This window comes from Aphelocoma coerulescens, chromosome 5, assembly GCF_041296385.1.
Source record: "Aphelocoma coerulescens isolate FSJ_1873_10779 chromosome 5, UR_Acoe_1.0, whole genome shotgun sequence".
NCBI classification, from domain to species: domain Eukaryota; kingdom Metazoa; phylum Chordata; class Aves; order Passeriformes; family Corvidae; genus Aphelocoma; species Aphelocoma coerulescens.
This window is the reverse complement of record NC_091019.1, coordinates 14,794,300-14,816,143: the sequence shown is the minus strand read 5'-3', so window position 1 is coordinate 14,816,143 and position 21,844 is coordinate 14,794,300. Positions and strand designations below refer to the sequence as shown.

The window sequence follows — 21,844 nt, the reverse complement described above, 5'->3', positions numbered from 1 at the left end:
GGCGAAGTGGTGGCACCTGTAGGGAGACGCGTCTGATAAAACAGCATCCATCATCCATCGCCTTTGGTGTGCCGGGACTGAGTCCCTTTGGAAGTGTCTTATAGGAGTGAACAGCACGGGCTGCGCTGAGGCTCCTGCGCTCCGCTGCCCTTGAAACCAGGTGCATCAAGCTATTGGAAATACACTAATCTGTTTGGTTGCGCTTAAAAAAGGAAAAAAGGCATCTTAAACTGGTGCAGAAAGTACTGCTATTGTATTATTATTATGTATTAAATACTGTATTATTATTATTGAGATTTTTGCGCGCTCAGTTCTAGCAACCCAACGGGAGCAAGACCACGTTGCAGGGGAGCGGGGAGCGGCACCCTCGCAGGGCGGCGCGATGTCCCGGAGCTCCCAGGGCGGCGTTCCCGGAATTCCCCGGGCCGGGCAGGGCGCTCTCCCCGCTGCCCGGGCGCTCTCCCCGCTCCGCTCCCCGAGCGCCGTCTCCGGGCGGTTCCCGCTGCCCGCGCGGGGCCGCCTCGGGCTAAAATGGCGGCGGGCGCGCGCCTCACGGGCGGACACGTCCGCGCGGCCGCCTCAGGGCGGGGCCCCGCCCCGGCCCCGCCCCCCCGCTCGCGCCAAAGCGGCCCGTGACGCGGCCCCGCCCCGCGCGCCGTGTTTTCAAACCCGGTGGGCGGGCGCGATTGGCCGGCGTGCGCGGCACGTGACCAACGGTCGCGGGAAAGCCGCGGAGTCCGAACGGCGCGCGGCGGGGCCGTTCCCGGGCGGCGCGAGCAGAACCGGCGGCGCACGCGGGCGGAGCGCGGGCAGCGCAGCGGGAGCGGCCGGAGCGGCACGGCCGGAGCGGCACGGGCGGAGCGGCCGCCATGAGCTTCCTCAGCCTGCAGCGGGCGGCGCCGCCGCGGCGCGTATCGGCCCGGCGGGCGGCGGCCCCGATCCGGCAGAAGCTGCTGTTCCTGAGCGGCCACAGCGACTGCGAGGAGGAGGAAGAAGAGGAGGAGGAGGAAGGCTGCGGCAGCAGCAGCGCCAACAGCACCGGCGAGGACTCGGCGTTCCAGGAGGCGGACTCGCCGCTCTCGGCCGCGCGCACCCCGGCGCGGAGCGACCCGCCCCTGCTGGAGGAGGAGGAGGAGGAGGAGGAGATGGAACCGGCGGCGGCACCGCTGCCGGACGAGGGGGACTCGTGGGAGGAGGAGGGCTTCGGCTCCTCGCCGGTCAAGTCGCCCGGAGCCTACTTCCTGCTCGACTCGCCCTCGCCGCTGGCCCCGCACAAGAGCCGGCGCTGCTGCGAGCGCTCCCCGCCGCACTCGGCGGCCGGCGGGTATCTTGGGGCGCGGGGCGAGGAGCCCGGCTCGCCGCTGCCCGACTACCCGGGCACGCCGCCGCACAAGACCCTGCGCAAGCTGCGGCTGTTCGACACGCCGCACACGCCCAAGGTGAGCCCGGGGCGGGGTCGGGCCCGGCCGGTCCGTTATGTAACGGCGGGGGCGCCGCTCGGGACCGCGCCGGGGGCTCCGGCCGGGCCGGGCGGGGCGGGGTGGGGTGGGGCCGGGCGGCGCCGCCGCCTCCTGACGGGACGCGGGCACGGGGCAAGCCGCTTGCTTATATATTAATCGTATATAAATAAAAAAGCTTTCTGGGTTCTGCAGTGTTTTGTGGAAAATACATTTGAAAAGTGCGAGCGTAGAGTATTAAAGCTCCTAAAGTAAGTGCTTGAGTGTCGAGTGGGCGTTGGTAGGGGTGTAGCCAGAAAGTTAAAGCTCGACTTGGAGGTTGCTCCTGCGCGTCTCTCGATGAACTGGCATGTCCTTAGAGGAATTTCTTCATAGGAAGCGTGATTAGATATCGGAAGGGAGTGCCCAGGGAGGTGGTGGAGTCACCGTCCCTGGAGGTGTTTAAAGGAGAGACTGGACCTGGCACTCAGTGCCGTGGTGTTGGGTCATAGGCTAGGCTCGATGATCTCAGAGGGCTTTTCCAGCCTAATGGATTCTGTGATCCTGTCGTGTTGGAGTAGTGCTGTCGTGGTGCTGTGTGCCAGCGCCGGTTCAGTGTCTGCACTCCTGCGTCAAATGTAAAAGGCTGCTTGAGTAGCCGATGTTGTTAAACTGATGGATTCCAAAGCTTAGAGGGATAGATGGGTAGCTCTTAACTCTGTCAATAACAGACTTTTGGAAGGCATTTCAACTTTTGAACTCGACGCTGTGTAAAACCCCGTATACTGAATTTAAATCTAGTGATAATTGGCTTCCTTTCTTCATTACTTTTCGTATAGCCCTTTAGAAGTAATCCTGGGATAATCCCCGGGGATAATCTCCCAGGGGTCTATAGACTATAGATGGAAAACAACTGACTTAAGGTGCGAGGAAGGCAACCTTGTTAATTGGTTTTCTACAGCTTCCATCTCCAGTGAGGTTTCAGTTGTAGAAATCAGTGGTACAAGTTTGGAAAAGGTAAAATTGGTGATGATTTTATACCTTCTCAGGAGCAGATGCTCAGAGATGCAAAAGTTTTTTGGAATGTGACACTAAAACAAGTTCTTAACACAGCAGTTCAGTGGGATTCTTAAATTAGGTGCCCAGATTCTACATAGGTTATCTTGGAAAGGTTATCTTTAGAAGAATCAGTCGGTTCAGGTATTCAGTGCAAGTACAGAAATGTGTCCTGAGATGCACAGGTCTTCATCTAGTGCAGATTTGAGGATTGCTCTTGAGATTCCCATGTACTGAGCATTCTTCCCTTTGGTGGTTTGGGCTTTAGTCCTGTCAAATCTTTATTTTGATGGGTGTTGTTAGGATAAGATGATACTCCTGCTTGTGATCCAGTCATTGGCATCCTCACCAGGACGGAGGAGACTCAGGTGCAGACTTCCCAGTGTAGCTGGGAGAGGTTTCATCATGTGCCTGGAAAATTTGCCTGGTCTGGCAAATTACCACCCAGAAGATCAGTTTTGGATATTTAACTGACAGTGCAGCCATGCTGTCAATTCTTGAACAATTTTTTGTGGGCTCAGGAAGATGCACCCATGCATCAGTATTAAATGTTGCATTTGCTAATTTCTTAAGGTTGTCACCTAAATTTGTAGAAACCAAAGATCATTTCATATCTGATCTAACATCCACATCATGCATTTGAAAATCAGAGTGATACAGTACAGGATCATCCTCGAGTTTCATCTGTGTCCATTTAATGGACAAAGATTTGTCAAAGAAGTTTAGGTGATGAAATGATTAAAGACAGAAAAGGATTACTCTCACCTCATCATCATCTTTCCTATCTTTTAAAAATAATTTTAATACTCGTTTGCTTGAACTGTTTCTGTGTAGAGTACAAAGCATGGTAGTTTCTTAGAAATTCTTTTTGATGGAAATGCAGGTATTTGAACAACTGATGCTAACTTTATTAGACAATGTTGTAATGATGGCTTCAGGCATGACCTGACTGTTTTATGTCTAAGACAATATCAAGGCTATAAATGTATTTTTTTTTCTTTTTAAATACAGAGTTTGCTTTCTAAAGCACAAGGTTTAGGCTCCAGCTCAGTCAAACTTCGAGGGGGCTCGCTGTTCATGAATGTTGGGAAGTCAGAGAAGCAAGAAGAAGATTTTAGACAAACACCTCATGTGAACATCAATCCCTTCACTCCTGATTCCATGTTCCTTCACAACTCTGAAGGCAAATGTCGTAGGAGGAAGAGGATACATTGGAATGAGTGAGTGACTTGGTAGCTTCCTTTGTTAAGCTTGTATTTAGAATTACTTTTGGCTGCAAAAATTTTGTTACAAATTGCTTCTAAGAAAGTATTTTTGCTTGCAGATTGTTAGCAATGTATAATGCAGCTCTTAAAGTATGTGCTTTGAGATGCATGATATAATGAAATAATCATTTAGCACTAGATCTTTTGATTAGTGTACAGAGAGGATAGACTAGGCTGTATCCTGGTCTTTTTCCCCTCATAGAATGGGCCATGCACACAGTCTTTTCTTGAGGAGGAAAAAAATGCATTAAATACTAGTGTGAAACATGATGAAAGAAATGACAAATATATTAGCATGGCAATTTTATGGGTTTGTGTTTACAGATGTCTAGTGTTCAGTTAGCTAACTAAAATTGGGTACAATAGGAGAATTAGATTTCAGAAAAATTCAACAGCTTCTGGGCTTCAGATTTAAGTTCACTTAAACCATGTAATTTCTGGTGTGAATTTCAGCTCTTGTGGAGAGGACATGGAACCAAGTGATGGAGAGCCTGAAGAGGAGACCATGAGACCTGCTAAAGTACTTCATCTTTAAACCTTGATACTAATTTTAGTAGTTTGTGTATCTGCAGATCTAAATATTTTCCTTGGTAATCTTTGCAGAGGATAACAATAACAGAAAGTAACATGAAGTCACGGTATGCAACCGAATTCCATGAGCTGGAGAAGATTGGATCTGGTGAATTCGGTTCTGTGTTTAAATGTGTGAAGAGGTTGGATGGCTGCATCTATGCAATAAAGCGATCCAAGAAACCCTTGGCTGGCTCAGTGGACGAGTGAGTATCTCCTGCTCTTAAAGCTTAAAAGTCTTCTCCTGGTGTTTCTTTGCATGGCTCTTGGTGTCTAGAGAAGGCATTTAAGAGAAAAGTATAAAACAAACGTGAATTAAATATAAAACAGATACAATTTTGAAGCCACTTCACTTTTATTCTTCCCCACTCACCCCCCCAGATACCCTCCAGTACTGTGGATAAAAGGCTGATTTGGCCTCTCTCCTGCCAGATGTTTGTCCCACTATTCTGTGTGGAAACAGATTGTTCTCAAAGTGAGAAATGCTTCCTTGCAAAGGTGATTCTTTGAGAGATAAAAGGAAGGCACTGTTCTCAACTAAGTCCTCATCCTTGTCAGCTTGAGTGACATGCAGATGAGTTAAGTCACTTTAGGGGTGTTTTTTGGCGTTTGTGAATGAGCGTGTGAGGCAGGACTTTTCCCCACACTGTTCAAATAGTTATAATATAAAACTCCACAAGTCTGAGTTGCACAAAATTGTGTACCACACAAGAAGTTAGGAATGTTGAGTTCAGTCAAGCTCTTGGCTTGTGATCACTTTTATTTTTTCCCTAAAACTTCAGTGATGCTTCTCAAAGCTTGCTATTGCTACTGGTTGGCAAGATGTAATGGAAGTGGCAGCTCCCTCAAGAGCTATCCACACCAAACTCTGGTTTTTTGATGTCCCATATACTAAGCCTTTTAATATAATGTAAATTATTTTAGCTGTTTGGATAGAAGTACAAATCCACTTTACAGTGCCACAGAATGGAATAGGAAGATTTTTATTAGAAATACTTATTGTAATAAGAATTTGTACTAATTTCACCTCACAATATGCACATGTGCTGTTGTTTTTTGTGACTAACAGGCAGAATGCTTTGAGAGAGGTCTATGCACATGCAGTTCTGGGACAGCATTCTCATGTAGTGAGGTACTACTCTGCATGGGCAGAAGATGATCACATGCTTATACAGAATGAATACTGCAATGGTAGGTAAAGATGGCATACAGGTATCTACAAGATCTTAGTACTAGTTAGGAATTGATTACCCTACTCATAACTCATACTGTCTTCCTCTCAAGCGTCTGCTATTTCTTTCTATTGGAAAAGGCATATCAGATGGATGAAGCAAAAACTGTACAAAGTAGCAGACCAAGTCATGCATGTTCAAGCATACTGGAAGTACAGTGAGCTGTTTGTGAGCAGCAGAACTGTTCTTTCTTCTGCACAATACTACAAGCTGAAATAGAGAAAATTGTTAGAATTTCCATTAAAAAGGGAGATTAAACCTGATTTATGAAGCATTTTGCTGTTGTTGATGCCCTGACAGAGATCTAAAAGAGAGAGAGAGCGAGCTCTTTCCCTTGTGTTGATATCCTGTTAGTTTGTGTGGTAACTACAGCAGAAAAGAATTTTATTATATTATTATATGACTAAAAAAGAGAGGATACAGCACTATATTTTACACTTACTGTATATTGCCAGCAAATTGTGATGTATTCTCTTCATTCTGGAACCTAGTTGTCGTTACTTTGTCAACTGTTTGATATAAAAAAATAACTTGTTCTCTTTAATGTTGTTTTAGGTGGCAGTTTAGCAGATGCCATAAGTGAAAATTACAGGAATATGCGTTATTTTTCTGAACCAGAGCTGAAGGATCTGCTGCTTCAAGTGGCTCGAGGTTTAAAGTACATTCATTCAATGTCCCTGGTACACATGGATATCAAACCTAGTAAGTTTTTAGCTGCTTTACTCTGTATTGACAACTTGCTCAGTTCATTTAATCTGCTGTAGAAAAATGAACAGTTAGCCACACCTTACTAACTGTAAATTCTTCCCTGAAGTTCTGAATAGGAGCACAAAGATGTCAGTTATAAAATTGGCCAGCAGACCTAAACTGTTGAATTTATCTTGGGTCCTTTTTGTGTAATTGACTCTGCTTGCATAACACTTGGCTGCTTTCCCAGCAGAGGGGCCACAGCAAGTCAGTTATAGTTTCTCACTCTTTGAACAGGGTGTATATACAAATAAAACTTCTGTGTGGCTAAAGCAAACTGTAGTGAAACTAGGTCAAGTAGAAATTGTACAGATATATTTCTTTTAACAATTCTGCTCTTTTTCAGGTAATATTTTCATATCTAGGACATCAGTCCCTAGTATAACTTCAGAGGAAGGCGATGATGATGACTGGTCATCTGATAGAGTCATATTTAAAATAGGTGAGAAACAGCACACTTGTGCTGAAAAGAATTGCATCATCTTGTTGTCTTCAGAAAAGTAACTTTCTTTTCTCCTTGCAGGTGACCTGGGCCATGTAACTCGAGTCTCTAGTCCTCAGGTGGAGGAAGGTGACAGCCGTTTCCTTGCGAATGAAGTCCTACAAGAGGTAACTGTTCTGTTTATGGGAAACAGCGTTGTTAGGCCTGCCTGCTGTTTCCTTTAGAAAAAATGATTATTAATTTTTTCTTTTTTCTTTTCAAGAACTACACTCACTTGCCGAAAGCAGATATTTTTGCTCTTGCTCTGACTGTTGTCTGTGCTGCTGGGGCTGAACCACTTCCAACTAATGGGGACCAATGGCATGAAATTCGGCAAGGAAAACTACCTAGACTACCACAAGTGCTTTCTCAAGAGCTACTAGACTTACTAAAAGTAAGAATTATTGTACGAGTGGCTAGCTGATAAGTGTAATTTATTGTGTTGTTGGCCTTAACAAGGATGTCTTGTTTCCTTTATTCCCAAGGTTATGATTAATCCCGATCCTGAGAAAAGGCCTTCAGCTGTGGCTCTGGTCAAACATTCAGTGCTTCTCTCTGCCGCAAAAAAGAGCGCGGAGCAGCTCCGGATAGAGCTGAATGCTGAAAAATTCAAGAACTCGCTCTTGCAGAAGTAAGTAGGTCCTTGGGGTCCTTCAATAGGACTTCATTTCTAATATTTCATTTCTCACCTGACAGGGAAGTGATGATAAAACAGGAGTGTCCTTGTTTGTGTGTGAGATCCACAAATCTGTATGCGTGTACAGACCTGAGAGTACAAAGTGGGTCATGGAACTTTAAAAGGAACTTTCTCCACAGAAAGAACTGCTTGAATACTCTAAGGGAATCTCAACAGCACTGTTAGTATTCAAGGCATATAAAACATTACGATTTTAAACAAACGTTTCAGGATAGTGCACACTTCCATGACAGGTATAACCTAACTTACATCTGTATGTTTTGAGTCTGTTTTCCTAGGTCATTTGTACATTGAAACATGTTGGAAAACATTACTTAAATGACCTATTTTGAACTTAAATGAAATGGCACATCAGGAATGTTACTGGACTAATTTGACCAGTACACAGCAGTGTTACTGGGTTACCAGAGAACCATTTGTATAAGGAGGTCATTTTATCCTACTGCTTGCTCAAACCTTCAACTTAACTGAATTAAAGCTTAGAAGAAGAGATTCCCTTCAGGAAAGTCTGATTTCTCCTTAAGTTTCAGGGAAAGAGTTCATAAATTATTAAGCAGCCATCTGACTCTTTCACTGCAGTTATCTTTGCATGTGTTACGCATAATAGGCAGGCATTTATGAGGGAATGTAAAGCACTAATTTATTTCTGAGTGGTTTGTCTTGAATGAAGATGTTAATTTCATGTTCAGGTTTGCTCCATTGTTACCTGCTTATCTTGCCATTGCTAGTCTGACCACAGACAGATGTACTAGATTAGATGCTTATCTTTATAATATTATGAATTACATTGAAAGAATCATCAGAGAGTTTGTACAGGTTGTGACAGAGCAGATTTGCTGAGGTAAGTTGCTTGCTTTTATAAAGACAACATATTTGTGTATCACTTGAAAGAGACTACTGGCAAAGCTAGTGTTTCGGGAAGAGTCCTCCTGGCCTGGCAACAAGAAGGATACATCCTTATAAATCCAAGAATTATTTTAAAAGTACACTTAGCCACAGTAATTTTTAATGTTGTGTGGCATAGTGTTCCATAAAATACCTCAGGTATTTGATGGGGGGAGAGGGTTTTTTTTTTATTTTGGGTTTGTTTTTTTTCTTAAATTTCTGCCTTTGAACCACTTAAAATGCCACTTTCGTGCCTAAGTCATCTTCAGTGAAAAGAATCCTTTTAAGGCAACTCAGCTTTTCTACTGTGTTGTCTGTCCTCTTCAGAGGAAGGAAGAATTCAAGATTTCTAGGCAAGAATTCAAGACTTCTAGGGAAGAGTGGAAGGATGTTGTAAAACTTAATTTCCTGGTAATGGTGTGGTGGTTGGGTGAGCACACCTGCATTTGTGACATTCACAGGGAAGAGGACTAAAAATTGGTTGCTTTCTCTTGCAGTGAACTGCACAGTGATAATGTGGGGGTGATTAGATGGGGCACGGGTGTTAATAATGCTTTGGCTTACTAGAATGGGAATTGCTTATTAAACTAAAACATGTAGCTTAAAATTGAATACACCTATGCCAAAATGCAGCAAGCTTGTAAAATCTGATTTTGCTTTGCACCCAGATGTTGAAGTGAGATTACAAATACTAGCTCTTAGAGTAGAGGAAGTTTTTTGATGGATAGTTTGAGATAGTGGAAGGAAGAGAGTATGAGGGAAGGCCTCAGCTTAGCCATATGTCAGTATTTGAGGAAAGGAGAAAAGCAATGTGTAGGGAAACCCTTTATAAAGATAGCTGTGCTCTTTAGTTGGACTATTTTATAGTTTTAGCCTGAGTTTGATTTAACTTTGTCCTCAGACTGGGTATTGGTAATTGGTCTGAAACAGAACAGACAGGGGCGATGGCCTGTGCTACTTTCAGTGACTCTGCCTTGCAGGCTCCCATTTTTGTTAGGCACAAAACATGGAGGGCGGTGATAAGCTTTTGATGTGGGTATGCAAAAGGAAAAGGATGCTTCCTGAGTCATCTGTTTCCAGTTTCCTACACCTGTGTTCATCTAAATCTCTGTTTAAGTCTCCCACAGAAGATCAGGTGTGGCTGAATATGCTTCCTTTGGGCAAACCTCAGTAATGAACTCTGACTTAACACGTGCCTTGTGCTAGCAGGTAAAAAGCGCCCTACTGTGCCCTGGTAATTGAAGTATTGAGCTGCATGTAATAGGCTGGATTTCAGAATCTGAGTTGTGTGAATTTTTCATTTCCTTCCCTTGCTTTTCAAAAGAAAGAACATGTAGACAAGTAATGAGCCTCCCACCTCTGCCCTCTGGGTCGGAAACAGGTGGATGCAAATCGTAACAGTCTCAGTGTGACCTAAAATTGACCTAAACTCTTGAGTGGTGACCTGCTGTAGCTGGTTTGCTGTCTCTTGCTGTGATCAGCCTGTATCCTTGTGGGTACTGCTGGGAGTGACACTGTCCCTGTGTTGCAGAGAGCTGAAGAAGGCCCAGATGGCGAAGGCTGCGGCCGAGGAACGGGCGCTGTTCACTGACAGAATGACCACGAGATCGACAACGCAGAACCGACCATCCCGGCTCGTGGGGAAGAAGATGAACCGCTCCATGAGTCTCACCATATACTGACCATGGAGTCTGGAGGACCTGCAGAGATGGCCTAGCTTCTCTGCTGGACTGAAGCCTGAGGAATTAAAGGAAGCCTTCAGTTCCTGGTTTCTGTCCTGTGATCAGTATCACCAGTTTTACAGCTGTTGCTTCTGGGTTTTCACTTGTACTCTATGGCTGATTCTGTATTAACCATTTGAGTTAGTGGACTCGGTTACTCTCCTGTCTGTAGAGGATCCTGGATGTTATTCCATAAATCTTTCGGTTACACTGTTAGATGTTACGTTGTCCCAGGGTTAACCACTATAGTGGTGTGCTGCTTTGTAGTGTTACAGCATTGTAATAAGAAGCAATATCCCTAATCTTTTAAGAAGGAGGGAGGGGGCCTTACTTCGATAGTTAATTTTTTTTTTTTTGGAGCAGAGGGGGAATAAAGTTTGAAAGACAGGCTTTAAGGCCACCTACAGTCAATGTACCTGATGTCAGGTAGACTTTTGTTGTGAATTTTATTTGTGTATTCAACTGGGAGCACTTTGTAGGCATTGCATAAACCACAGCTTAGGAACCTGTGGAATTAAGTGCCATGTGGAACTGCTGCTATTTTTAGTTCAACGTCCTTGCTGTAAACTGTAGCATTAAAACAATCATTATTGTGTTATAGGCTTCTTGTCAAAGCAATTAAGTGAAACAAATGTAAGCTGCGTTTTAGTGAAGGCAGCATTTTTCTCTCAAAGCTAGTGCATTGTAAAAAAATGCACCAATTTAATATTTGGACTCTGTATTAGTGTAGTGCAATTGTTAATGTCTTTGCTATTGATGTTTTGTTCTTCTTTCTAATAAGGTTCTCTGAATGTTCATATTTTCTTCAGTTGCCCATTCTTGAGGCTATTGTATGTTTGGGTTTTTTTATGTTGGAATACTTGTAAATAGTTGTGTAGTATGTTCAGGTTGTTTTTCATTGTTTATGTACATAAGTTTGATCATGCTTATAGTGTACTATACTGAAACTGCAGTCTGGGATGCCAACAGACACAGCTTAACTGTTCAGTTTGAAGTTCCAAAATGTGGAACAGAACGTGGCCATGGAACCAGTGCTGATCTTGAACCTAGGCTGACAAAACTGTTGTAATTAATGGCTTGTCTCTTCATTTTACTTAAAACAATGTTTCCCTTTTGTGCTCTATTTGTTCTTACTAGTGTTGAATTTGAATATTAAAGTTAAAAGTTCTGTTTGTTTAATATTGTCTAACGCTTATTTAACTTCGTAGTTATGGAAATAAAATACTGAGTTGGGAATATACTATGGCAAGTCCTGATGAGATCTGCTTCCCACTCATGCCTAATGCTTGTGGTTCCTTCTCATGAGAGTGGGACTGAGCTAAGACACTTGTTGATAGTTAGGAGAGAAGCGTCCTCGTTGGTGTGTTAGTGTCCATAGCAGTCTGTCTCTGCAGCCTCGGGAATGGTATTGCACTGGGAAAGGTGAAACTCCTGGAAGAAGTGGAACCCATGACTGATGGTGGAGGAGTAGAAACTTACATGAGGAAAGACTGAGGTAAGGAAGAAAGCTCAGGAATTGCTGAGAATGGGAAGAGAACAGTGGGAGGAGTTGGAATAGTTTCAGGAACACAATAATGGCATGTTCTGTGGTATGGAGACAAATGTAAAGAAGAGAGACACAGTAAATAAAGGCTTAATAGAGGAGTATTGTGGAAGTTTTTACCTTGTATTAGAGCTGCAGGTAACTCAGAAGCTATATCTGAATTCTATGGACTCATAAAATTCAGCTTTGCAAATAGCAGAAACTAACTAAGTAAGAGTTCTCAGTTCTAGTCATATGGCAGTGAAATTCAGAGTCTTGGTGCTAAGGTAACTGAATATGCAGTTATCAGTAAAAACAGATATGCTGGAATACCCTCGGGTTTTTACTTTATAAAATAGCCCTGTCTTGTTTGTGAGAGAATTTAAAATAGATGCTTTAATGTTCATCTACATGAAGTGAGTCCTTTCTTTAAACATACTTCTAAACAGTCAGAAATACCAATTGGTGGGGGATTAGTGAACCTAAGCCTTTCGTCCTCTACGGTGTAAACAAATTTGTTCTACCTGTTACAGTTCTGTGCTCCTGCATCGCTCCTTTTCAGAGGCCTGTAACATCAGTAGAGGCATTGCTGTGCAAACAAGCTGTGCTGTGGGTTTGGAGAGCTGTGCTCCTGGCTGGGTGAAGAACTGCCTGGATTGCTGGGCCCAGGGAGTGGTGGTGAATGGAGCTACATCCAGTGGTGGCTGGTCAGCAGTGGTGTCCCCCAGGGATTGGTGTGGGGCCCTGTTTAAATGTCTTTATCAATGATCTGGATAAGAGGACCCAGGGTTCCCTCAGTTTGCAGATGACATCAGGTTAGTTGTGCAGGAGTGTTGATCTGTTGGAGAGCAGGAAGGCTGTGCAGAGGGATCTGGACAGGCTGGATCAATGAGGACACAACTGCAGGAGGTTCAACAAGGCCAAGTGCCAGATCCTTCCCTTGGGTCACAACAACCCCAGGCAGTGCTACAGGCTGAGGAAGGAATGGCTGGAAAACTGCCCAGTGGAAAAGGACCTGGGGGTGCTCTTTGACAGCAGATGAACATGAGCCAGCAGTGGCTGGCCAAAGTGGCCAATGGCCTCTTGGCCTCTATCAAGAACAGCATGTCTGGCAGGGCCAGGGTAGTGACTGTCCCCCTGTACTGGGCCACACCTTGAGTGCTGTGTCCAGTTTTGGGCCCCTCACTGCAAGAAAGACATTGAGGGGCTGGAGTGAGTCCAGAGAAGGGCAATGGAGCTGGTGGAGGGTCTGGAGCACAAGTCCTGTGAGGAGCGGCTCAGGGAGCTGGGGGTGTTTAGCCTGGAGAAAAGGAGGCTCAGGGGCGACCTTATCACTTCTCTACAAGTGCCTGAAGAGAGACTTAGTCAGGTGGAAGTTGGCTTCTTCTCCCAAGCAACTAGAGATAGGACAAGAAGAAACAGCTTCAAGTTGTATCAGGGGAGGTTTAGATAGGACATTAGGAAGCATGTCTGCTCTGAAGTAGTGTCAAGCATTGGAACAGGCTGTCCAGGGAACTGGTGGTGTCACCATCCCTGGTGTTATTCAAAAGCTGTGGGGATGTGGCACTTAGGGACATGGCTGAGTGGTGGACTTGGCAGGGCTGGGTTAGCAGTTGATCATAAGGGTGCCTTCCAACCTAAAGAATTCAGTGGGGTCTGTTCTAGTGCTGGTCACAGGTTTTGTGTGCCATTAAAGGGGTGCCTAGCTTAAACCATGTGACTGAAGTGACTTTAGATGTTTTTAACGTTTTCCTGTATGCCAAGAACAGTATTTAAAAAGGCATTTCAGGGTTTTAAAGTAGTTTATGGGAGCAGTAAGAATGGTGAAATTTTATGTCAAATTTTCATGAGCCTTCCTGGTGCCAATGGTGAGGCAGTGAATCCTGGCTGCAATGGTGGCTAGTGGGAAGAAGCAGAGAATTTGGGAAGTGTGTGTTAATGCTTGCCATGAATATTCCCAGCATCCAGTGATTCATGATTCAGATGCTTACTGAGTAAGAAGTGGTATCTATTTTTACTGACATCAAAGGGGGCTTCTTTTTTTAATATGAACAATCTTACAGTAATTTTGGTGGCTTATGAATTTACTGCAAAAACAGGACTTGGGCCAAGCTTGTCTGTAGTTCAGCAAGTTGTCTTTGCAGGTGGAAGAAGCAGCTTCTCACCTCTCGCAAAAATGTAGAGTTGGATATTAGTTGAAATTCTGCCAAGAATTTGGTAGAATTCTTGGTGTAATGGGATGAGCTTCAGCACTTGAAGAGGAAAGCTTTATCTCAATTTAAGAAGCAAGCATTACAGTTGTGTGGCAAATGTGTTCTTCAAAATAGCTACATTTAATGTCTAACCATACTTCTCCTGAATTCATCCAGCTTAAATTTCCAATACAGATGTAACATAGTAGCTTACCTTATTTGATCAGACTGCATGACTTCATGGAGAACTCAAAGTGAATGTAAAAATATCTGAAAGCAGGTATTTCATATCCCCACCTCCTGTAGACATTTGTCTGCTCCTTTGTCTTCTCCATCTTCTAATGGTACATTACTGGACAACACTACCTGTCTGGTCTTGCTCAGTCTTTCTGCATCTTCTGACCAAAGAGTGGGTGGTGTGATGGACTAAAGCTCTTACAGACTGTTTCCTGTACAGACACGACACCTTTTAACACTGAAAAATGAATTTCAAGTATCAAGGACTGATTCACTGTTTGGATAATTCATCTTGCAATTCAAACCTTTCCATTGATTGTAGAAATACTGATGGGTTTGCAGGCTAAACTGTTGAACTGAATCATAAATGCTATACTTAAAAAAACATTGAGTCACATCTGGTGTTCAAATACTACATGAAATTCTGTTTCTGCCATTACTGTCAAAATATAATTGGAGGTCATCTTTGTATGTTTTTTAATTTTGTTTTTGGTAAGGTATTCCACACAGCAATTCTCTAGGGTTTTTTGATGGTTTTTGTTTGGTTCATTTTTCAGTTTCCAAGTATCCTGTTGCCTATTAGTTGGAAAGGATCTAAATTGCTAAAATGTAGAACCTGGAAAGCTTACTGTCAAGTTGTATAATTTTGGAAGTCACAGACAAGCTATACTTCCACTTAGAAATGGAGTTAGGCACTGTTTGTATGTTCCAAAGTAGGATTTCAATGTCACACCTTGCATTACTTTAGACTATAACATTGAAAAGTTTCATGAGTAAAAGTAGACTTAGGCACCCTGTCCTTGGTGATGTAGGGCAGGGGAACACCAGGTGTTTGACACCCTCCCAAAAGCTGGCCAGCTGGACCTTGTCTGAATGTGTTCTGTAGTCTCCAGCAACACCTGCTGGACAAAATTGTTAACTGTGCACTGAATTTTTGTCTTTAAAGTTGCTTGTGTGCTGGTGTGACACTCGACCCTGATTGTTGGAAAGCATTATCTTGTTCTGCAGCAGTGACTGAGCATTCTTGCCAGCAGTAGCTCAGGTAAGTGTCTTTTAATTTACACTCCTTTGGCTGTGGAGGCTTGGAAAAGGCACCCTCACCATGTGTCCTTATATGTTGTTTGGTATGTAGGGTATCCATGTGTTTAATAAACCTCTGTGTATGAGAACTACAAACATCCCTGCTATAGCTGGGCTTGAGGACCTGGGTCTAAACATGGCTATCAAGAGACAAATCCGGGCTGAGCCCTCCCTTCCTCCAGTGAAGCCTGGAAGCCCTCTGAGGGAGCCGACCGAAGGTTCTCAGCTCCAGAAACGCGGCACAGGGAAAGCAGAAGGGAACTGGGCAGGACAGCAGTCAGGAAACAGAGGTCCCGCTTCTGTCTGAACAGTTGGAATTGGATGAAGATTCTATCTTCCCGAAGTATAATGGGATTGGGCTAGGGGAAAGGGAGGTGCCCTGAGGAGAGAATATTGCTGTGCCTAATTAAACAGGAAGCAATTTATTATTGTTTAACATGTTGCTCAGAGAGCTGAGGTTGTACGTGCCTCAAAATGAATTTGAGATTCTGGATAGTCTTGAAAAATCTGAAGCATTGAAGATCTTCCTTTTGCTGCTCGTTTGACTCCCTTATAATACACAATACGAGCATTTAGCATGACATCTGAATTATCATGCTGGTCTAAACTGATGTCTGTTTGACTCAAGATGAAAGCAGACTATGTGGCCTGACTCTGATTAATGATCTTCTGTGTATCCCTAGGGTTGCTGCCAGACAAGTGGGCTAATGGATATAAAACCTGCTGCTGTTACTGAATTTACGCACAGGAAGATTCTGTGTGTTCAGCCTGCATCCTGATGGAGAAGATCTTGTTCATCTATTGATTTACAGACAGCAGAAGGCACCACTAATGAAAGTATTTTAGGCAGGTGTTTCACAGGATAGGAATGGGGGGACAGGAGAAACAACTGCTATTCTCAACCTGCAGCTCTTTCTTCTTGCCTCTTTTCACTCTCATCTATGTAATTGTTAAGATGTTCAGGGCAGAATATCCCCATATATTTTACTTATGGCTTAGCACATAACACAAAATGAGTTTAAAATCTCCTTTTGATCTTATAGACATTGAGTCAAGGCTGGATTGATGGGCCAAGGCCACTGTATAAGGTTCAACAAGGCGAAGTGACAAGTCCTGCCCTTGGGTCACAACGACCCCAGGCAGTGCTGCAGGCTGTGGGCAGAGTGGCTGGAAAGATGCTCAGTGGAACAGGACTTGGGGGTGCTGGTCAACAGTGGTTGAACATGAACCACAGTGTGCCCAGGTGGCCAGGAAGGCCAATGGCATCCTGGCTTGTGTCATAAATAGTGTGGTCAGCAGGACCAGGGCAGTGGTTGTCCCTCTGTACTGGGCACTGGTGAGGCCACACCTGAAGTGCTGTGTCCAGTCCTATGAGGAGCAGCTGAGGCAGCTGGGGCCCTGTAGCCTGGACAAAAAGAGACTCAGGGGAGACCTTATTGTTCTCTACAACTGCTTAAAAGGAGGCTGCTGTAGTCAGGGGGAGGTCAGTCTCTTCTCCCAGGTAACAGTGGCAGGACAAGAGGACATGGCCTTAAGCTGCTCCAGGAGAGGTTTAGATGGGACATTAGGAAAAATTTCTTCACTGAAAAGGTTGCTAGGCATTGGAACAGGCTGCCTAGGGAAGTGGTGGAACCACCATCTCTGGAAGTCAAAAAACATGTGGATGTGGCACTGAGGGAAATGGTTTAGTGGTGAACATGGCAGTGCTGGGTTAACAGGGGGCCCAGTGATACTGGAGGTCTTTCCCAGCCTTAAAGATTCTATGATTCTGACTGTCTTCCACATTAACCCTGCTTAAATGGCTTTTTCCATTGCTTATTTCTCTTTCTGGTTCCCATCCCAAAAGATGGTATCAGATGGTCACTACAGCACACATGGGATTGAATTTCCTCTTCCTCTCTGCGGGTAAGATACCGTGGTATTCTGTAAGATACGTGGTATTCTGTTCTATGGCGAGTTCTAGAACTTGATGAGAAATACCTTATCAGCTGAAAGTGTAGAGTAAGATGTGTGTTACCAGGGAGGAACTGAAAGGTAACCTAATGTTTTACCCCTTCATTACGTTTGTTTTCTTAAGTTTAAATAAAAATGCATGTATTGTGCACATGTGTATAAATAATAGAAAACCATAGTGAAATAGGTGTGCCTTGCTGTAATCCCTTTAAAGATTGCTGTGGAAGCCTTAGAAGTGAATGAAAAATTCACTTTTTTTTTAGGAGAGACTGAACTGCCATTCTGATTCAGCATCTAATGCTGCTTCCTGTTTCACCTAAAACTACTAAAGTATTTTAAAATAACAGAAAAAACAAATTCCTCAGATGGCTTGAGGATTGAGTCATGCTATAACGTCAAATATACTTACTGCTTTTTACACTCTCCCCCAATGTTTCCTTGAGATGTTTTATGATAGGAGAGTCTATTCAGAACTAACACATTGATAATAAACACTAGCATTTGCTTCACTTTTCTCCTGAAACGTTGTAAAGTGGCAGATACTGGAAACACAGTTTGCTGCAAAGTTGGCTTAATGGTCTTCAATTTCTGTTTGCTTCCATTTAGTTTTCCTGTGGAGAATGAAAATGACTGGTCTAGCCGAGGATGGGAAGATTTTCCCTGGGCTAACAATGAGCAGAAAACTGAGTTACTGAAGTGCCGGAATTCTTTCCTTGATGTCAGTTTAACTGACTCAGTGGCATAAAACAAAATTAGTAACGGTTCAAGTGCGTAATCTTTCCTCTGGTTAGAACTTCCCTGACAAATACTTATTATTTGGCTAACAAGGAGTAATTAAGCTCCTGCAAAGAGGACCAAGAGAAAAGTGATTGACCCCTTAAGGCTGAGCCCCAGCAGGGTCTAACTAAAGCTCCTTCCTGAAACTGTGAGTCACTCTGTGAGACCGAGCCAGTTTGCCCTCCCTTCAGTCATGTTTTTAACTGTGGTGAGGAAACAAAATTAGAATAAGTGCAGATTTAAAATAAAGTTGCTGAGATCTCAGACAACTTTCAGGAAAAGCAGAAGTGTGTGAAGTTGCATCAGAACTTGCTTTTGTACCACGCAAGCAATTTAGGGTTTATGTAGTGCTATCAAGGGTTTCTTGGTTAAGTGTGATTGCTGTTAATTAATGTTTAATGGATTACATGTCAATCTTATCTTCAAAGGTTCGGAATGTAAAGTCTTTGATAAGCAAAGATCCAGACTAGTATACCAAAATAGAAGGGTTGCTTAAAATAACTCACACTTTGGGTGTGGATACACAGGATAGTCCTGTAACTTTGTCAAAGCTATTTTGGGTAAGCATAAAAAACAAAGGTTTTGTTCCACAACAAGTTTGTCTGCATATGAACTTCACTTTAACTGGTTTTGCTCAGTTAGTTCAATCCTATAAAAATGGTTTTAAATATGAGTATGACTATATAAAATCATATACTAGGTTTATGCATAACTTTTAAGTATCCTTTTGTTTAACCTACCAAGTGCTGGAGCAGCTGAGATTTGTATAAACCACTCATTTTAATGAAACATTTAAGCATGGACTGCTAACCTAGTGACCTAAATGGAACTGAGTGGAAAACAAATCCTGTTCTGGCAAAGGATGTTAGCATGTCATTTAAATCAGGAATAACAGAAGCCAGCAAAAAGAATGAAGAGAAAATGTAAGGCAGCACACAGGGTTTTAGTGGGGGGGGGTTTGTGGAAGTTTTTTTTGGTTGATTGTTTTTTTTGTTGTTGGTTGGTTTTTATGTGTGTGGGTGTGGTGGGGTTTTGTTGGTCTCTACAATTTGTGGGGCATTTTGTTTTGATTTTGTTTTTCCACTCTATTGTTTTTACCAAAAATTCAAACTGCCAAAAAAAACCACTGTATGCTGTTCAAAGCAGAGATTTTCTCTGACATTGAAGATTCATGTGTGAACTACATTAATTGCTTTTCTTCAATGACTTTTCACAGAATCTAGCTGTATTTTGATGCACTTTAATAAGGATGTTCTGATTTTACTGGTGACCTTGTGAGTGCTCAGCCACCAACTTATCTGCACATATAAAAGTTGTCTCTTCCCTTCTTAAGTGAAATAGCTGTGTTCAAATTGGACAAATGCTAATGTATTTTAAGATGAGAGATGTTTCTGTATAGTAACATCTATAATATTAGCAAATCAGGTTCATTAGGAAATTTAATACAAATAATTTCTGATGTCAATCGTATAGTTCACACTATCTGTCTCGAGGAAGGAGCATAAATAATTTTTTGTGGATTCCAAAGCCTTGAATAAATTATGGAGAAAAAGGTTAAGAAAAAAGAGGCGGGAAAAGGCTGTTAGGATGTGTTCAGTGAATAAGGCAGGTTGTGTTTGACAATTGACTGGGAGACTATAACATCTCTAAAAGGTGTTTCTGAAGAATAAAAATCACCTGAAATCTGTGGATGATTCTAGTCTCCAATTCACCACACACAGAAAACTAATCTTGTGAATTATCACCTTTGAGAATTAGAATTATTTCCTACAGTGGACTTTGCTGTCTGCTCATCTGCCCTGGTGCTGGCCAGAAGCCCGTTGTACCTGGAGGATCAGTGATCCATGCAAGTTAGGCCCATGCCTTCCTAGCTTGTGCTGACCTGTGCTGTCTGTCCAGCTCGGCCTCCAGGCCCACGGGGGATAAATTTCCCTGGCTGATTGTCCCACAGGATTTTTTGGGCAGCTCCTACATGGTACCTGTGATGACAGTGCTGCGTGCCCTGCACTTTATCTGAAAATGGCAGCAAGGGGTTCTGGTGTGAACATCCTCTATGTTTGGCAATAGAAACAATGTATAGAGTTGTTTCCTTCTTAGAAAATCCTGTAATAGCTTGAATGACTGAAATGGTGTAACTTTTCCTGGGTAGGATCTGCATGACATGCTGCACCTGGTTGATGCTGCACAGCCCAGGCTTCCTGAAGGCATGTAAGGTTATCTACATTGTTCTCTCCATTATAATGTTGGCTGCAATAAATGGTATTTTAAGTGACACTTCAGAATTTGAGTGCCTTTCTTACTGGAATCACAATAAACCAGCACCACCTGGTACAAAACAGATGTCAAACTGTACCTGCCAGAACTATTTCACTTGGAGTGCTCTTTTTGTTCTGATGATGCAATTGACTGAGGACTAAAACTGGGCAAAAACTAATGTTTTTCCCCTCCTGTTTATTGTGTGTCTTAAGTTTGGGATCTTAATGGTTCTGTGTGAAATGCATGAAAATAAAACCTTAGCATGATCATGGGCTGTGTTCTGTGAATGACAGTCACATGCAATGTTCAAAGCAATGTATGTGGGTTTGACACTTACAGACAGAAAAGTGTGAGCTTTTCTATCAGTTGCAGGGAACACTGCATGCAAGAGTTTTATTTCTCAGTCTTTGTCAGTCAGTAAGTGTTAGAGATTTTTGTACCTTCTGCTGCTAAGACCATGCCCATCATCCCTCACTTCTTCTCACTCATTGTCCTTTTCTGCAAAATAAGCTCACAGAGATGCTCTCAGTGGGTGGATCATATTTGGGTCTAGGGCTTCAGTGCATTTGGGGTTTGTTGCTGACATGATTTATGGTATCTGCTGTTCAGATTGAAATGCCAAAGACATCAATCAAGTTGTACAAAAAGGCCATTCCATCCTTCCCCTCCCAAAGTTGGCTTGAAGAGGTATTTTTAGCTAAGTAGACCAACCAACACACCACTTAGCCAAAAAAACAGGGACTCCATACATGGAAAAAAAGACCCTTGAGATCACAGCACATGCATCATAAATAATGCTTAAATTTGCTTTTCCTACACCATGCAGAAGAAATGATGCATAAATTTATTTTGTTTTAATAATCTCAGTTGAAGTCCTTGCACAGCTGCTGCCCTCACCAGTGCTTATTCCCAACCCACAGCATTAAAGAGGACTTAACACAAAAAACCTATACCAAACACCCCAAAACTCTCAAGAAAACTTCCAACAGCACAATTCCTTCCTCGTGAACACATTTTGTCTGGCTTCTGCTCTGGAAGTAGTGGAGAAGGAAGTTTTTTTAGCTCTCCCCCTGCACTGGGATTGCAGTGCACTCTCTCCAGCTGTGTGCAGCCTTCCTTCCAAGCGGCTTTTGGGGCAGAAAAATTCCAAGAGGAAAGCTACTCTCCTCAGTGTGAGCTATATCCTACTGGGAATATTGGACCTGAGACTTTCATAAATTCTATTCACAGACTCAACTGTATTCCTGTTCTTCAAAAAACCCCAGTTTTCTGGAGGGAATTATTTGGAAAGATAGAAAAGTATCAGGCTCACTGTTATATTCACGACAGCTTTCATTCCCATGTAGTACTTGTTTCATCTATCTAGTAGCACATCACAGTGACGAGACTGTTTTATTTGCTATCTCAGCTGAGGTGAAAACCCTGAACAGTGTTTTAACTGTACTGAAGAGCAGCACGGTGACAAATGTTAATTTACTCATCCACGTTACAGCGAGCCATCAGAAATACACTGAAAAGGAGAAAATCCAACAAGCACTTTCCATTTAACAGTGTGCATTTTCCTATTAGGAAAAAAAGGCAGACCTGCGATAGCAGAGAAAGCTTTGGAAGCCCAGCGAACGAGACCCGGAGGCGCAGGGCGCTGAGGGGGCGCGGGGCCGCCCCCGGGGCGGGACGCGGCTGCCGGGGCGGTGCCAGCGGGGCCGGGCCGGGCCGGGCAGGGCCGCGCCCCCGGGG

At 43.5% G+C, this 21,844-nt stretch overlaps 1 protein-coding gene across 3 annotated transcripts; it reads left to right on the top strand.

Moving 5' to 3' along the window:
• Positions 1-705: 705 nt before the first annotated feature.
• WEE1 (WEE1 G2 checkpoint kinase) lies at positions 706-11,269 on the top strand. 3 transcript variants are annotated; one of them, XR_011151304.1, is made up of 12 exons: positions 706-1,439; positions 3,504-3,712; positions 4,211-4,277; positions 4,361-4,533; positions 5,397-5,518; positions 6,115-6,261; positions 6,653-6,748; positions 6,830-6,915; positions 7,011-7,181; positions 7,273-7,418; positions 8,697-9,578; positions 9,901-9,984. XR_011151304.1 is itself a non-coding variant. In XM_069016763.1 (11 exons), exons 1-11 carry the CDS (start codon positions 870-872, stop codon positions 8,764-8,766), a joined length of 1,857 nt encoding a protein of 618 aa, XP_068872864.1. In that variant the 5' UTR covers positions 706-869; the 3' UTR covers positions 8,767-9,987. The 3 variants fall into 3 exon arrangements, 2 of the variants coding, with proteins under 2 accessions (XP_068872864.1, XP_068872863.1); XM_069016763.1 differs by having other exon boundaries at positions 8,697-9,987; XM_069016762.1 differs by lacking the exon at positions 8,697-9,578 and having other exon boundaries at positions 708-1,439; positions 9,901-11,269.
• Positions 11,270-21,844: the final 10,575 nt, after the last annotated feature.

Bases quoted from the DNA above. Each gene is read 5' to 3' on its own strand.
- WEE1 (XM_069016762.1), top strand. From the start codon at position 870: ATGAGCTTCCTCAGCCTGCAGCGGGCGGCGCCGCCGCGGCGCGTATCG. The intron at 6,262-6,652 runs GTAAGTTTTTAG...GCTCTTTTTCAG, and splicing joins ACACATGGATATCAAACCTA to GTAATATTTTCATATCTAGG. The intron at 7,419-9,900 runs GTAAGTAGGTCC...CCTGTGTTGCAG, and splicing joins AAGAACTCGCTCTTGCAGAA to AGAGCTGAAGAAGGCCCAGA.